Below are 17,215 nucleotides of genomic sequence, written 5' to 3' on the forward strand. Positions count from 1 at the left end.
TCTCCAGGAAGTTGCCCCGCTTACACTTATTCTCAGCTCCTCCAGAGTTATACCCAGAAGCGGCATTGTGTGGGAGCTCTCCAGAGGAGGCCATTAAGACCAACCTGCACCATCTTAAGCCTGAGAAATGTTCTTTTCTTCAGTCCAGTGTGAGGTGGGCTGTGATGGTAAATGGGTGAAGAGGGCAGTCATTGGTGTGGCACTTGACAGTATACAGAATACTGCTTTAGAACAACACAAGAGGGAACACAGGTAATATTAGAACCCACCTCCTCAGGTTGTCGGGAGAGTTAGATAAGTTGCCGCATACAAAGGCTTACTAAGCACAGTGCTGAGCAAAGTATTCATGTTTACAATTATTGTCATCACCTTGTTTGCAGATAAATAAACTCAGTGGTAAGTGACCTACCCAGGTTCATGTGGCTAATTCTCAGAGAACCCAAGGCCTCTCTGTTCAATCTTTTGCTGTTCCTGACTTGAAAACAGTACATGCTGGGCACTCCATCTGTACTCAATTCTGTCTAGGGGCATTTCTTACTCTATCCTGCCCTGTGTGTGCCTCGGGGACAGAAAGGAGCTGAAATACCTTATGGTCAGGGCTGTGAGATTGCATTCTTTTCCCTGGAACTCACCCAGCATCCCAGGCCCTGGCAGTCCACACAAGCAAGAGTTCTCTCATATCCAGTGACTTTCTGGAGAGTCCTCTGCCTGGACACAGGCAGCCAAAGACAGTGTGTGTGCTGGGCTAGCCTCTAGGCTGTGCTCACTTCTGCTTCCCCCTACATCTTCCCTACCCCCCTTAGATAGGAAAGCCCTCAGGTTGGGGTGTGTTTGGTGTATTGTTCCACCTTAAGCTGTTGCAGAATGACCACCCACATTTTCAAAATCAGTCCAGGGCCTGGTTAGGCCTGGTTAGGCCAGGTTAGGCCAGATGGGCTTTTGCTGTGGTTGGCTAGAGTAGTCTTATCTTGGAGGCTAGGGCCTTAAAAGGTATGGGTCGCTCTTAGAGTGAGCAAATCTCTTCCGTGATCTCATGGGTTCCCCCTACCTGGCCAGACCTGACCAGACAGGCCTTAAGATGACTCTTAACAGTGGAGCCTCAGGACAGTGGGTGTGGCCTGGGCCCAGAGAGAACTGGTCAGCCACGGGGGGGGGGGGGAGGGGGGGGAGGGGAGGGGCGGGGGGGGGGAGGGGGGGGAGGGGAGGGGCAGGGGGGGGCAGGTGAGTGAGCGTTTCCCAGGTTTGGGAGCATATGCTCCTTTAGGCCTTACTTCTCCAAGAAGCATCAAGTGTAATCTCAGGGACTTTGGAGTGAGGTTGGGAGTACCCGGGGGAGGGGATTAATTACTCCGTGGCACCCACACTTCCTGAGACTGATTTCCTCCGGGTTTACTTTTTGAGCTCCAAGTACAGTCACTCCCATTGTCACCCTTTTGTTGCAGAGGGGCTGCTGAGTAAGGAAGAAGTGGTTGCTCTCCGAGAGGAAGAGGACGACCAATCCGGCGTAGCCGAGATGGCCATGTTCCCAGGACTGTCTGAGTCCGACAGCGTATCCCCGAGCCTCAGGGAAGAGGAGGAGGAGAGTGCAGGCGAGGATCGGCTTGAGGAGGATGAGGAGCAGCCGCCGCCGCCCGTGCTCCCCTGGAGGCGGCACCTCTCCCTGGGGAGTGGGCACCGCGGGAACAGGTCGGCCACCCGCCGCTTCCGCCGGCTGCACCACCCCATGGCTGTGGATATCGGGGAGTTGGATAGTCTGATGGCTAGTATCATGGATGCGCCCACGATCTGCCCCGATTGCGGGGAGAGCTTCAGCCCGGGCACCGCCTTCCTGCAACACCAGCGCATCCACCGCCTGGCGGAAGCGGCCGCGGTGGCCACCCTGGAGCCGTTCGGCCTGGCGGAGGAGTGTGGCGCAGGGAGCTTTGGGGCGGGGCCTACGCTGGCCCGGCCCCCGCGCGAGAAACCCTTTCGCTGCGGAGAGTGCGGCAAGGGCTTCAGCCGCAACACCTACCTGACCAACCACTTGCGCCTACACACGGGCGAGAGGCCCAACCTGTGCGGCGACTGCGGCAAGAGCTTCAGCTGGCGCGCGGACCTGCTCAAGCACCGGCGGCTGCACACGGGCGAGAAGCCCTACCCGTGCCCCGAGTGCGGCGAAACCTTCAGCCTCAGCTCGCACCTGCTGAGCCACCGGCGCGCGCACGCGGTCGCCATTGGCGCCGGGCCCGCAACACTGCGGCCCTTCGCCTGTGGCGAGTGCGGCAAGGGCTTCGTGCGCCGCTCGCACCTGGCGAACCACCAGCGCATCCACACCGGCGAGAAGCCCCACGGCTGCGGTGAGTGCGGCAAGCGCTTTAGCTGGCGCTCGGACCTGGTGAAGCACCAGCGCGTGCACACGGGCGAGAAGCCCTACATGTGCTCTGAGTGCGGCGAGACCTTCAGCGTCAGCTCGCACCTCTTCACGCACAAGCGCACGCACTCGGGCGAGCGGCCTTACGTGTGCCGGGAGTGCGGCAAGGGCTTCGGCCGCAACTCGCACCTGGTCAACCACCTGCGCGTGCACACGGGCGAGAAGCCGTTCCGCTGTGGCCAGTGCGAGAAGCGCTTCAGCGACTTCTCCACTCTCACGCAGCACCAGCGCACGCACACGGGCGAGAAGCCCTACACGTGTATCGAGTGTGGCAAGAGCTTCATCCAGAGTTCGCACCTGATCCGACACCGCCGCATTCACACCGGCAATAAGCCGCACAAGTGCGCGGGCTGTGGCAAGGGCTTCCGCTACAAAACGCACCTCGCGCAGCACCAGAAGCTGCACCTGTGCTAGGGCTGGGACTCAGGGAGGCTGCCCTGTTGGGAGCACGTGAGGCGTAGGTGTTCTGGGGACAGATCCTATAGAAGCAAATGGGAAGGGGCGGGAGGGACAATATGAGTGGTTAGGGAGCCTTTTGGTGTTCTGGGTCCTGAAGGAAGGGAGGGTTGAGAGGTGTTTTTTTGGACTGCTATAATTCTCCTGCCTCCTCCCCAACCAAGAAACTTTGAGAGATGTGCCTGAGCATGCTGACTTCTTCAAACCCACGCTATAGGAGCGGAGCAGGCACTTTGAGGACCTTGTGGAAGGGGGGGTGACGGGGTTAGGGGAGGGAACAGGATGGCGGGAATAGAGGAGGTTGGGCTGTGAAGGCCTGGGGGAATCACGGGAGAGGGTGTGGTTGGAGTGAGGGTTACGGTATAAAATAAAAGGTGGATGTGAATATTTCTGTCCTGGACCTACGAAGTGTTAAACAATTTACCCTGTCCCCCCACATCAGCTTTAGTCTCATGAAAAGTAGAGGAACATTGCCAGCCCTGTAGGAGAGGATATATTGCACCCTCTTCCTTTCTCTGAGCCACAGATAGCTGCTATTTTGAAGCATCCAGGGGAGAAAAGCTATACACCCTCATTTCAAAGATGAAGCTCTTAGAAATTCACTCTTAACTTTTTCAGATCTGGGAAATCCTGGTCTTCATGCCTGGTTCTTTGCTACTTCCTTTGAAATGCTCTAGCTTCATGCTAGGTCAATGTGGTCTGTGTGGGTAAGCAGACCCTGGCCCTCAGTGGCAGGTGTGTGCCTGGCTACGTGTTCCTTTCAGGTCCTCCTTGTGATCTTTTATGTGCAGGGAAATCCCAGATCTGTATGACATGCCCTTTCCCGAAACAGCCTCATGATCATTTCAAGTGAAACTCGGACCTTCAACAGTTGCCCCAGTGACCTGCTACAAAGGTCAACCAGCTCAAAAGAGTTTTGCTGGTGGTGTGTGAGAAACACCGGAAAGCAAAAGTTCATGTGTTCATGGAGTTCAAGGCTTCATTGTCTCTTTTGCCTTTGCTTTCTGTGTACCCCTCCTGCTCCATAGCAATGGGGGAGATAATAGAACCCCCACCTCCACCCATATTAATCTGGGCTCTATTCTGAGTAGAAACTTCTTTTTCCTACACAGAGAGGCACAGTAGAAAGTTCCAGGTTTTATACAAGGAGGGCACAAGCAGCGAGAGGTATAAACGCCAAATTACCAAATAGCACAAGCAATGAATGTTTTCCGGTGGTTCTATAAATGCCAAACTAGCACTTTTCTATTTGTAAAGTGCTCTATGCTTTTTAATGATTGTTAGCTGTTTCTCACAGCTTTGTGAGGTAGACCGGTATTATGACCCCTGTTTTAGCGAAAGCCTGGGGACAGGAGTGCCGAAGGCTGTTCTGAGGAGAGGCTGTGACAGTTGTGGAATATGTGTGGTCTGACCTTCTGTGCTCTCCAGCTCAGCTGCTAGGAAGACTTACCTGTTGTGATTTATATAATAAAACAAGGACACTGAAATTCGTACGCTTGATTGCTTGATGAAAACCTTAAGGCTGGGCTAGAAGGGCCAAAGATGTCCTTGTTGACAAAGCTGGTCTTTGTCATGTGATTAGGGTGTCCTAGGTATGTTACATTTCTAGTAGGGTCTGTAGTTCGGTGACTGTTGTGTAGATGTCAGGTGCCTGTGCTGAAAACCGCTCCCCTAGGTTAGTCTGTAGGAGTTAGAGTTGTGGGAAGCAGCCTGTTTTCACCTCTAGTGATCGTTACCCTGGACTTTTTGTGGAAGCATCTTCACAAACTGTTGGACACACGTGAAGGGAAGAAAACAACTACAAGATTGTTTTTACCATTTAGCAAATTTTCTGGGGAGGCCAGTAATTTATATTTATCAGTTGCATTCTAGCAAAAAACCTCTGGGGACTTTAGGAAAGCATGTTTTCATTATAAAAACACTTAAAAAAATCCCTGAGAATTCTGTGCTTGCATAATGCTTACTGATCTTGACCTCTTAGTCAGATTATTGTTATTCACAAATGCAAATAGATTTACAAAATATAGATAGTTTAGAAAACACATTTTTTAATTTTCTTTTAGTTGAGAGTGATATGAGCAAAGCAAGTGTTCATTATTTATTATGAATTTTATAATCTGAATGTGAAGTGTATGAGACTCACCTGAAAATAATATGGTATAGCCCATTTGTAGGTAATCTTACTCCTTTGGGTTTTTTTTCCATGCACATCTACCTCTTCCAGTTGCTTTTAAGTTTCCTCAAGTCTATGCCTATGAAATGTCATTGAACTTTTGATTCTTCATGGGTTGACTATCCACTTCATGGATTATTTGGCTTTTGCTGCCATGGTTATACTGTTGCACAGTCTCGCCTGCATCAAATATGTTACATACTAGCAGTTTTTCAGAAAGAGTTCAATAGGCAGTGAGGAGATTGAAGCTAATGTAAATAATGTAGAGGCAGTTGATATCTTTGGATTTCATTGACCTCACTTGTTCTTTCTGTTACCATGGATAACAGAGTCAGTTACTACTTCAGTATCCCCTCCTTGATCAAACCCCTTAGCAGAAAGAAACAGATCAACATGAACACTCACTGTCATGGTGCATCTATAATGTGATTCCATTTTTTCTTACAATTCTTCAGGGAACATTATCTGCATTAAGTGAGGTTAAATGCATTCAGGAGGTGGTTTCTTGTATTTAGTTTTAGAATAATAGTATTTCTCAAACTCTCTTAACTGTGGTTTACCCTTACAGATGTTAATCTGAAGATTCCTACCAATTCATTAGCGAAGGTGGAGGCAAGTGTATCATTTGTTTCCCGGGAGTTTGGTCAAGTTCAGGCTGCGCTTTACTGAGCAGAATCTGGAGCAGATTAAATAGGTTAAGTGGCTGGCTTAAATCTTGAGCTCCGAGTTGGAAGGAGGAGGTGACAAGGTAACCCCATGAGCCGTGTAGTCTCTACAAGATCAGGAGGCTGTACATATGTGAAAAAGTACAAATTAAGAACCTGTGTTCATAGACAATCTGAACTATATTTCTGAAGTTTGTGCACACTTCACTGTAATGTTATTTTACAGCTGTTTGTTAAAATCGTGAATCATTTAATGACCCTAAAAATAACAGGTTTTGTGTGAGTGTGTGTTTTTGTATGTGTGAATTGCCTTACTTTCAGGTTGTTTTATTTAATGATGGTTCCCTGGACAGCATTCTGGTGTTCAAGCAACCAATATGGAATATTTGTCATTAAATCCATATCAGTCTTTTACCATATCATTCTTTAGTCTTTATTTGTCACCCATTAAATGTCAGTTCACTCTGTGAAAGCTGTATTCACAAGTACAATTTGATTTTCAAAATACTAATAGTTTCTGGTAAAACAAGGGTAAGCAAACCACCAAGTCCAGCCTGCCTCTTTTTGTAAGTAAAATTGTATTGGAATATAATCAGACCCATAGAGACTGCTTACATGTTGTCTGTAGCTGCTTTTGGATTACAATGGCAAGGTTGAGTAGTTGGGACAGAGACTCTATGGCTCGTAGTCCTAAGATATTTACTATCTGGTTCTTTACAGAAAGTTTGCTGACTCCTGTGTTTATTTTTATTTTATTTTTTTCAGATTCCATATAAATCTTTATTCAAGTGATGTTTCTTGATTATCAGAAAATATGTGAAATCAGGCATAAAAACATATGCAATGTTTTAAAAACTAGGTTCTCTCTTATCTGAGATAGTGGCTCAGAGCTCACAGTTTGGGTTTGTTCATTTTCAGAATTCTAGATGAAATAAATTAATCAGTGTATGTAATTGGGGTGTGTGTATTAAATTGCTACTGGAAACTAGAAAAAACCTATCTACATACCTGAAAATTGGAGAGTTTCAACAGGAAGTAATTTATAACAAAGTGAGAAGAACACTAATGTTGCAATTCCTGAAACCTACCACTTAGGAAATGTGCCAGTGGCTTGATTGTATCTCCGTGAACCACTCTCTCCTGAGAATGAGCCAGTAACAAACAACGGGATGTATGAAAAGACCCAGGAGTTCAAGCACAGACCATTTGAAGTAAATAGAGCAATGACATCCTGTAAAACAGAGACCTTGTGGGAAAAGAGCACACTCACCACATGCTTTCTGCACTGTGGACGTGGGCAAATATTGTCTTTCGATCCAGTTTACCAAAATGTCAGAATGTACAGCTAATTTTCTTTTCCTGGCACATCTCAAACAACTCATTAAAACCTGTTGTTATTATTATTATTATTATTATTATTATTATTTTAGTATCCATAGAGACAGAACAAAACTCTCCTAATTTAGTTGAGATCACTTTTTTTCTATTGCAGATTACAGCAGGAAATGAAATAATAATTGCACTTTTGCAGCCTTTCGGCAGAATGCAAGTCATGAGACCACTTGAACCACATTTGTATCAATTATAATGGTAACCTCTACTAATGTTTTCCTTTTGTTGTTTTGTTTTGTTTGTTTTAAGGAAACATAGATTTTTATTTCCTGAAGCTTGATAGAACCCCTCCATCGGAGGCATTAACTGCATTTCTGCCTGGGGACTAGCTTTTGGTGACATATCCAATTCCACATACCATGACCATGAACACATTCTGAAGGTGCAGAAGGAGGCAGCACAGTGACATACCATGACCATGAACACGTTCTCAGGCTGCAGAAGGAGACAGCACAGTGACCGTGACCGTGAACATGTTCTGAGGGTGCAGAAGGAGGCAGCACAGTGACCATGACCATAAACACGTTCTGAAGGTGCAGAAGGAGACAGCACAGTGACCGTGACCGTGAACATGTTCTGAGGGTGCAGAAGGAGACAGCACAATTACATATCATGATCAGCAACATGTTAGAGGGTGCAGAAGGAGGCAGCACAGTGACATACCATGACCATGATCACATTCTGAGGGTGCAGGAGGCAGCACAGTGACATGATCAGGAACATGTTCTGAGGGTTCAGAAGGAGGCAGCACAATTACATATCATGATCAGCAACATGTTAGAGGGTGCAGAAGGAGGCAGCACAGTGACACCATGATCAGGAACACGTTCTGAGGGTGCAGAAGGAGGCAGCACAGTGACATACCATGACCATGAACACATTCTGAGGGTTCAGAAAGAGGCAGCACAGTGACCATGACCATGAATACATTTTGAGGGTTCAGAAGGAGGCAGCAGTGTGGTGGAATGAGCACTCTGTGGGTGTTGAAAGGGCTGGGTTCTAACATTAGTAATAGCTAACATTTATTGAACATACTGGTTGATGGATTCTGTTTTAAGCACTTTTTATGAATTATCTCATTATTATTCTATTTTACAGATGTAGAAGCTGTGACTCCTGTGTTTAAATGTTCAGGTGGGTCAGAGCATCCTGGAATTGGCTGATGTCTAAATGGTCTTCCTATCCTAACCAATAATTCATTGCAGTACTTCTGCACTGATGTGGCTTTCAGATGTTGGGAATGTGTAATGTTATACCTACCATTGTTATTTATTTCCAAAGATCTGTGTCTCATTCTTTCTAAGAACCAATCTGTGGGAAATTTTTGTTGTGGGCAGGGGAAGGTAGTTATGGAGGAAGGGAGGCAGGTCTTAGGTTTCATCTCTATAAAAATAGTTTTTTTCTGAATCACATAACAAAGTATTTTCTTTCCCCCAGTTTTCAGAAATGTAATTTAATGGCTACTGATAATACTGAATGTAACTTATCAGCTACATTGACCTTATGCTTAAAATATTTTTTAGCTAGTGCCTGCCCAACCTTGTATGAGACATGCCACAGTGAGACAGCAGTTTGTAAGGAAGGGATTCACAAGAAACGGAAGAGAGGAAGCATGAAAAACACTTTCTTTTTTTTTATTTTAATTTTTATTTATTCATTTTAGAGAGGAGGGAGAGAGAGAGAGAGAGAGAGAAAGGGGGGAGGAGCAGGAAGCATCAACTCCCATATATGCCTTGACCAGACAAGTGCAGGGTTTTGAACCGGCAACCTCAGTGTTCCCAGGTCGATGCTTTATCCACTGCGCCACCAGAGGTCAGGCCACTTTTTATTTTCTTTTAATGACCACAACTACCTGCTTGTGTGAATGTCCACACGCCCATTCCCTGCAGAGCAAGGCCAACGGATACTGGGTCCTGGTGCTGCCAGGAGGCGAGTGGTACTATGATCACAACGATCCTTTCCAAACTCTATCCTTTCCAAACTTGACTCTTCTGGGTTGAAGCAACCGCCATTCTAGCTCCTGGTCCCTGGGAAAACTACAGGTGTCTCCTGGGGAAATGACATGAAAGCAAATATTTGAAGTATTGGACCAGAGCCCTATAGGGACAGCAGTGCTCCAGGTCTCGGCCACACCGTGAAGGGGTGCTCAGCCTGTGTGCTGTTAGAGCGGGCCTCTGTCCACGTTCCAGTTCAAGAAGCTGTATCTAGTCAACTTGGAACTCTTGATTAGTTTAATACAAAGGTTTTCTTAACTTCACAGTAGAATTACCTGGAGAACTTGAAAAACAAATGAAAACAAACTGGAGATTGGTTAATTGCTCTGAAGTGAGGTCCAATTACCTGTAATTTAATAAATGCTTTCCAAGCAATGTTAAAGGCAACCAGATTGAGGAGTCTGTAGGACCAGGTAGGCACCTCCTTCTTTAGGATATGGCAAGCATGGCTCAGAAGCCTCAAATCCCTTCTTCTGTCAGAGGCAACAGGCTTTGCTGCCTGTCTACTCTTGGTAGGCTTGTCTTCCACACACTTCTTCCCCAAATAGTTAAAGGCAATAAGGGGAAATACCTGTATTTGAAGGTCATCAGATAAAGCCAGTTGGCCATCGCAGGCTTCTGCTGGTACTTTTGCATCTCTGCCAATCACAGACTGTCTTCCTTCCCTTTCTTTCGTTTTTTAAATTTTTTCCATTGAACTGAGAGAGAAGTATCAGCTTGTTCCACTTAGTTGTTTCCATTTAGTTGTTCATTGATTGCTTGTCCTATGTGCCCTGACCAGAACAGTGCTTTATGCACTGAGCCACCTGGACAGGCCCTAATTATTATTATTATTATTATTATTGTTGTTATTACTATATATCGGCTTTAGGTGTACAGCTTAGTGGTTAGACAAGCATGTATTTTTCAGTGGTCCCCTTGATATTTCCAACACCCTCCTGGCACCATATATAGTTATTGCAGTATTACTGACAACATTCCCTACGCTGTATTTGTGTCTCAATGACTGTCTTGTCACTACCAATTTGTGCTGCTTAGTCCCTTCCCTCTTTCACCCAATGCCTCGCCCCTCACCCCTCTGGCAACCACTAGTTCTCTTTTTCTCTTTCTCTCTCAGTCTTTCTTCATTTGCTGTCTAGGCTCACTTAACAAAGCAAAATTCCATGCCTTACTCCTTTTCTCAGCTGCTCTTAGCAATGGAGTTTTCTAAATTTTGCCCCTAGAGGGAAAGAGAAGGAGCATACCCATAAGGTTTCCAGTTTGAACAGACTGTAGTATTAGGTCTTATTTCCTGGGCAGAACCCCCAAGTGTCTGCAGATCACAGTTCTTTGTTGCCAGCCTGTATTCCAGGTCACTGCTGCTAACCCGAAGCACATTCCAATGACTTTCAATTTTCAGTGCCCCAGTGGGATTCAGGCCCCTGTCCACAGTTCTCTCTGCGGTTCATCTGGCCACCTGCTGGGAGACTTAGCTTTGCAAACCAGAGGTGGGTGGCAAGGTGTTTCATGTACCAAGTTGCCTTGTACTTAGGAAGTTTGACAAAAGCCATTGATGTGTGTGCAGTACAAGCTGGCATTCCCACACATACGTAGAGAGGGGTTTCATCTTAATGAAAAGATTGATGGCTCCAGGCCTCACCAGTTCCTGGAGAGGAGGGATTCCGTGGAAGCAGTTCCTTTAGTCACAGGAAATCCTCCCCTGAGATCCCTTCCCTGACCCAAGAGGGCGAGAGTGATTCCTTTGCCAGGATGTTCCCATAATATCCTGTACATAATATCCTGTATCTGTACTTAAGAGTAGGGACCCCAAGCTTGACCGGTAGTGGCACAGTGGATAAAGCATAGGCCCAAAATACTGAGGTCACCAGTTCAAAGCCCCGAGGTCACCAGCTTGAGTGTGGACTCATTGGCTTGAGCAGGAGATCATCCACATGACCCCAAAGGTATCTAGCTTGAGCCCAAAGGTTGTTGGCTTGAGCAAGGGGAATGCTAGCTCGGCATGTGTCCGAGGTCCAATCCCCGATCAAGGCACATACAAGAAGCAATTAATGCACAACTAAAGTGAAAGAAACTATGAGCTGCTGCTTCTCTCTCTCCTTCCCTCTCTCTCTTCCTGTCTCTGTGTGTGTCTAAAAAAAAGGAGTAGAGACCCCAAGAAGTTCATCGTAAACATGCTGAGTGTGTATGTGCTGGGGTAGTGCTTGATGCTGGGGGTACAGGTGTGTGTGTGGGAGCTCACATGTTACCCACTCCAGCAGAGAGAAGGGTGATTTTGTTCCTGCCCAACATCAGACCTTACTACCTTGTAGCGAATTGTTTTGCTGCCCGTAAGCATGACTTTGGGGATTTGGCCCCTGGTGGGGTGAGAGGTGGGGAGAGGAGGAATTTCTCAAGACATCAAGTGTTATCCCTGGGCAAGATGGTACCATCACAAAGGCTCAGGGTCAAGAAGAGGACTTATGAACTGTAAGTTGGGGCCATCATCACTGCAAATCAGGCAGTGCCCACTTGACCTGGCTTTGCTGGCTGGGGGTGGGGGGAAAGGTGTGTGACCTTGGAAAGGCTCATGAAACAAGGGGTTGCTAAGGGACCTGGCTAGACATTTCTTTTGTTATGTCTCCCATCCAAGTGCAGACCAGGCCTGAACCTGCTCAGCTTCCCAGATCAGATGAGATTGGGCGTGTTCCGGGTGGTGTGGCTGTAGATTTTTTTTTGTTAGGTATCCTGTTAGGAACTGTCTGAGTCAAACCAAAATTTTGGCAGATGAAGACCGTTTCCAGGCTTTTAGCTGAAGCAGCTCTACTCTCTCGGTTGAAATTAATGGAGGGTGTAGGAGTCATGGACATGACTTTATAGCTAGGCTGTTGGACTGAGGGAAGCACTGTCCAATGTTGCTGCAGCCATAGGCTGGGCACTATAGGTAAATTTTATCTTTATTATTATTATTATTTTTATTTAGTGAGAGGAAGGGAAGCAGAGACAGATTCTCGCATCTGCCTGGACCAGGATCCACCTGGCAGGCCTACTATGGGGTGATGCTCTGCCCATCTAGGGCATTGCTCTATTGCCCAGAAACCAAGCCCTTAGTGCCTGAGGCGGAGACCATGGAGCCATTCTCAGCACGCAGGACCAACTCACTCCAATTGAGTCATGGCTGCAGGAGGAGGAGGGGGAGGAGGAGGAGGAGGAAGAGGAGGAGGAGGAGGAGGAGGAGGAGGAGGAGGAAGAAAAGGAAAAGGAAAAGTGAGAAGGGACTGGGTGGAGAAGCAAATGGGTGCTTCTCCTGTGTGCTCTGACCAGAAATCAAACCTATAACATCCACATGGTGGGCTGACACGCTACGACTGAGCCAAACAGCCAGGGCCTAGGTAGACTTGGTCTCCTCTGTCCAATGAAAAGATGCAGGTGTGAAGTCTGGGAGAAGATCACACAAAATGAGAAGTTGTCTGGAAGGTTCAGGGTAGTGCAACTGTTAGGAAACCAGGTGGTCACAGGGTGGTGTGCTGTGTCATAGCTCCTAGGAGCCTCGGGGGAGAGGGACAGTTGTTTCATGCAGACTGTCCTCTGGGATTTCAGCTCCTGGGGCAGAGGGAGAAGGAGAGGTGAGGCCATGGCCTTCACTTACTCGGGGACAGAGGAAGAAAGAAAGAGCCAGGCAGGCTGTCCCTTTGAGGGTGAGCTGTGCTGGGGAGAGAGCAGGACAGAGCTTTGCTGCTCAGTGGTTGTCTTGAGCAGGAGTGGGATTTCTTTGGGTCTCTGTTTCCTCTTCAGGAGGCACTATCTCTACGGACTCTCCCTACTCTAATGCCTAGTGGTTGTCCAAGAACTTTAAACCCACTTGGTCAGTAGCCCTAGCTTAAAGAATGATGTGAGAATTTGTCCAAATCCATGGTAGCTTTCCAGCTCTCATGAGTTGTTGGAAGCAGGAGGGAACTGATATCCTGTGGGGTCCCGTTTGGTGCCTGGCCTTGATCCTACAACTAGAGGGGTATTATACCCCTTTACAGGTGAGGTGTAGTTGCCAAAACAGCTGGTAAGGGTTAGGAAAGCACTTCCTCAGCTTTGGTTTCACACCAACAAACCAGTACTGAAGGGGAGGACTGCTGTGGACAGGGCTGGCTTCAGAAGTATGGAGGTGCCGGAGGGTACGCCACTGACAGCTGCTCCCTCTCACTGGAAACAGAACTTAGAAACCAGTCCCAACCTTCATTCTGCAGATAAGGAAACAGACCCAAGAAAGGAAAGGGACTTGCCTAACTGTGATGGCAAAATTGGAAGAGAACCCATTTTCACTCTTCGTGCAGGATCTGCATTCCACGAGCTGAGGTTGGAGGTTAGAACGATATGGGCTCCTCTGAAGGCTCAGGCCGCTGGAGCACTGGGTAAGGCTGCTCTCTGCCCTTTTCCCAAATGTCCTGTCTCCCCCCTGCTCCCCCTTTAACAAATGTGTTGGCAGGGTGGTTTCCTGGCTCCATGTCTTCCTGGCCTCCAGCAGGCTGTGCTCCCCCTCCCTCTTTCTCAGCAGTCAGCTCTCAGGCCAACCTCGCGTGGGCATGGAGTCCAAGTTTGTCTTTCTTAGGAGACACTCGTATTTGGAGAACCTTCACTCTACTCCCTAAAATCCTGGTTTTTTTTTTTTTTCTGGACTAGAGTTCCTTTAAGAACACCATCTTCCTTCCTTCCTTCATTCCATGTGTTGACTGAGTGTCCATGCCGAGTAGGACGTGGGGACACACACTAGACGGGAGGCCACAGTCTAGTCAGGGATGCAGGTTAATAAGCAGCCATCCTGGACTGTGAAAGGTGCCTAGCAGTGGTGGGGGGACCCTTCACCTCTCCCTGGAAGACTGCAGACTTCCTGCGGGAAATGCACCCCAAAGCAAGAAGAGGGGAGGGTGCCAAGGGAAGGGAATGTGTTGCAGACAGGAGTGGGCATGTGGAAGCTGGGTAACTACTGCACCACACATTTACGGGGTAACAGAAAGTTCATAATCTCTTTGAGCTTAATTGTTCATATTATAATATTAATATAATAGTTGTGTCTTACTAAATTTTCATTTAAGTGTATGTTAAAAATCAAAAATGGACAATTTTATTTGGCACAACCTACCATTGATCTTTTGAGAATGATTGTTTGTTAAGGTCATATGGGGATGTTATACAAAGCATTTGGCCGTAACTGAAACCCATTAACTTTGCTAGGCTGCAAAATATCTTAAAGTGCTTGAGGTTTCTCAATTCAGTGGATGTTGGCTACTACCTTCTACAAATCAGAAGCAATTGCTTTCTCATGGAGAAGCAATTTTATCAGTGTGAATGAAAGCATCAAGATATCATGCTGCTTTAATATCAGCTGAAAAATGACTAAGATTTAAATAGAAGGTAAATGAAAACCTTGGTTGTAATTAATATTTCAAAGAACCATTAAAATATTAGAACAGAAAAGAGCTTAGATTTTCACACTTGGAATAGAGTCATTAGGTCATTCTAGCTAATCAACTTTAAATGTATGCTCTAATTTCCTTTAATTTGCCAATCTTTACAGAATTAATACATAATAATAACAATAAATCTTGTAAGGAAAAAAGTATCAGAAATCCTGAACCTGATAACAGATTCATTTTAATCTATTATACTATGTCATTCTGAAATTCCTTAGTTTTTCACCTAAATCTATTTTTTTAAAACAATGTGGTCAAGGAGATCTATGATGTTTAAGTCAATGAAGACAATTAATGTAACTAGTACACTAGTGCCCATAAAATTTAACAAGTTGATCTTTTCTGGTAATTCGCTCTTATAAATTTATAATTGTCACTTCATAGAGGTCTTTGTATCTGAGTCATATGTGCAGATGACAAATTTAGGTATAAACAAGAACTTAAAATCACTCATTTGAGATTTTGTTTAAAATTACACATGCTATTGATGTAACAGGTAAAATAGAAATGTGGTTCTTAATATCTTAACATTCTTTAAAAATAATTTTTATTGATTGATTTTAGAAAGAGAAGAAGGGAGAGAAAGAGAAATACTTGTTGTCCCATTTATCTATGCATTCATTGGTTGATTCTTGTATGTGCCCTGACTGGGATTGAACCTGCAACCTTGGTGTATCTGGACGATCCTCTAATCAGCTGAGCTTCCTGGCCAGGGCCACTTCTTAACATTCGTAACAAAACAGTCCTAATCCTGCCAGTTGTTATCATTATAGATTTTATAGTTGCCTTTTTAACTCCTCCTTAACACAGTTTGAGAATATATGTTGATTGCTATTTACTATTAAAAAAAAAGTTTACGGAAATCAGTTTATAAGACCTAGAAGAGCCCTAATATGTACTATTTTCCTCAAAATGGATGTGAGAAATGTAAATTTTATAACAGCATTATTTATCCTGGTTCAGTTCTAATGGGTTGTCTTGTTAATTTCATGTTGCAATTAATAAAAACATTTTCTTCTACAAAAATAAAATGATACGTGCTATACAGATTTTATTAATCCATTCACCAGCTATGAAATAAATACTGTTGTAAGCCACGTACTTGTTTAGCTATTGAAGATTTGGTAATGAACAACACAGGCAAAGGCCCTCCCTTTCATAAATATTTTATTCTAGAATACTAATATGAATGTTAAATTAACTGATACTACTATTTCATTGTGTTTATAAGAGAGTTATAAAAAAGGAAATTAAAGGAAATTAGAGCATACGTTTAATGTTGATTAGCTAGAATGACCTAATGACTCTATTCAGGATTGACAAATAATAGTTATAGTAATAATACTAATAACTAAAATTGATTGTTATAAGCACTGAGGTAAATCAATTATTTAAATCTAAAAGACTCAAATACTTACACAGCGAGAGAAGGGAAGGGGAGGGAAGGGAAACAAAAAAAGTAACTAAGTTAGATTATATCTCTCCATAAGGAGATTATCAATAAATGAATATGAAGTAGAATTTGTTTTGTGATATTAAAATATTAAAGGAGGCATTTAGAACACTAATACAATATAGCATAAGCACATTTTAGTAATTTATACACATACATATCATGGAGACATGCTCTTTGCCATAAGTCTCATTTTCCAGAAAAAGCGAGGTATATTGCATGTGAAATAGTCAAAGGTCTTTAGAAGGTAATGGAATTCCTGCTCTGAGGGGAAAAAAGGAAGAAGACAGAGGTGACCCAAGGTGATCGTGGTCTTTTCCCATCATGTCTTTGCAGATCTGTCTTCCCTTCTGCCCTGTGCTCTCTGGTTATCCACAATGGTCTCACAGTTGCCTGGAACAACTCTTCTTTCCCACCTCTGTGTCTTGCAGACTTCAGTGTCTCTGTGTGGGGACTGCAAGCTGGCAAAGCCTTCGCAGTTTAAGGCTTAGGCTAAAGGCTAAGCTCTCTCCCCCACCTCCATACTGGCTATGAAGCTCAGTATTTGTACTTGTTCCATCCCCCTACCTCACTTGTTTGATTAAGTTGCTAGAGGCAATTTACACGCCCTTCCTCTCACCCTTTGCTTGTTCTGATGTTGGTTTATTTCAGTTATGCATGGTAAGGGGATTCCTGTTTACGCCTTAAGAGAGTTCCTGGCCTGACCTGTGGTGGCGCACTGGATAAAGCATTGATCTGGAACACAGGTTGCCAGTTCGAAACCCTGGGCTTGCCTGGTCAAGGTGCATATGGGAGTTGATGCTTCCTGCTCCTCCCCCCTTCTCTCCTCTCTCTCTCTCTCATACTCTCTCTCTCTCTACTTTATAAAATAAATAAAATCTTTAAAAAAAGTTCCTGTTTATGCCTCAGATGTGTGACTTTGTATTGGAGACTTCCTTATTTGCATACAGCTCTGCACTATATAATAAAGGAGACCGGGGGCTTTGCTTTGCTCGTTCTAGCCATCAGCTGTGCAAAGAGACCTCCGGATCCCATCTTTTTCCTCTTTGAGTTTATTTCTTCATCCCGCACTGTCCTCATGCAGGAACTGGACAATTACTAGCTGTGCTGGTCTGTGGCACCTCTGCCTGGAATACATTCCCCATATTCAACACCAGCCTAAAGGCAAGGGCCCTATTTGAGTGCCCCACCTAGATGGGCTCCTCCAGTAGCACCTTACTTGTCCTTGGCA

General features: G+C 45.3%; 1 protein-coding gene across 5 annotated transcripts in view; it reads left to right on the forward strand.

Annotated features, from left to right (window-relative positions):
* Positions 1-16,778, forward strand: part of ZNF697 (zinc finger protein 697) — a 49,755-nt gene extending 32,977 nt beyond the window's left edge. For 3 of the 5 annotated variants that reach the window (XR_010750326.1, XR_010750324.1, XR_010750325.1), the window contains exons 3-4: positions 1,443-2,983; positions 4,034-7,153. Coding sequence is in view for 1 of the 5 variants with exons in the window: in XM_066377300.1 (XP_066233397.1) it covers positions 1,443-2,824 (1,382 nt within the window). In the remaining 4 variants the exon portion in view is untranslated. Of the gene's footprint in view, positions 1-1,442; positions 3,132-4,033; positions 7,154-7,196; positions 7,295-8,194; positions 8,231-16,635 lie in introns of those variants that run through there. The other 2 variants (XR_010750323.1, XM_066377300.1) reach the window with 2 other exon arrangements.
* Positions 16,779-17,215: the final 437 nt, after the last annotated feature.

The sequence above is a fragment of the Saccopteryx leptura genome, chromosome 3 (assembly GCF_036850995.1).
Source record: "Saccopteryx leptura isolate mSacLep1 chromosome 3, mSacLep1_pri_phased_curated, whole genome shotgun sequence".
NCBI lineage: Eukaryota > Metazoa > Chordata > Mammalia > Chiroptera > Emballonuridae > Saccopteryx > Saccopteryx leptura.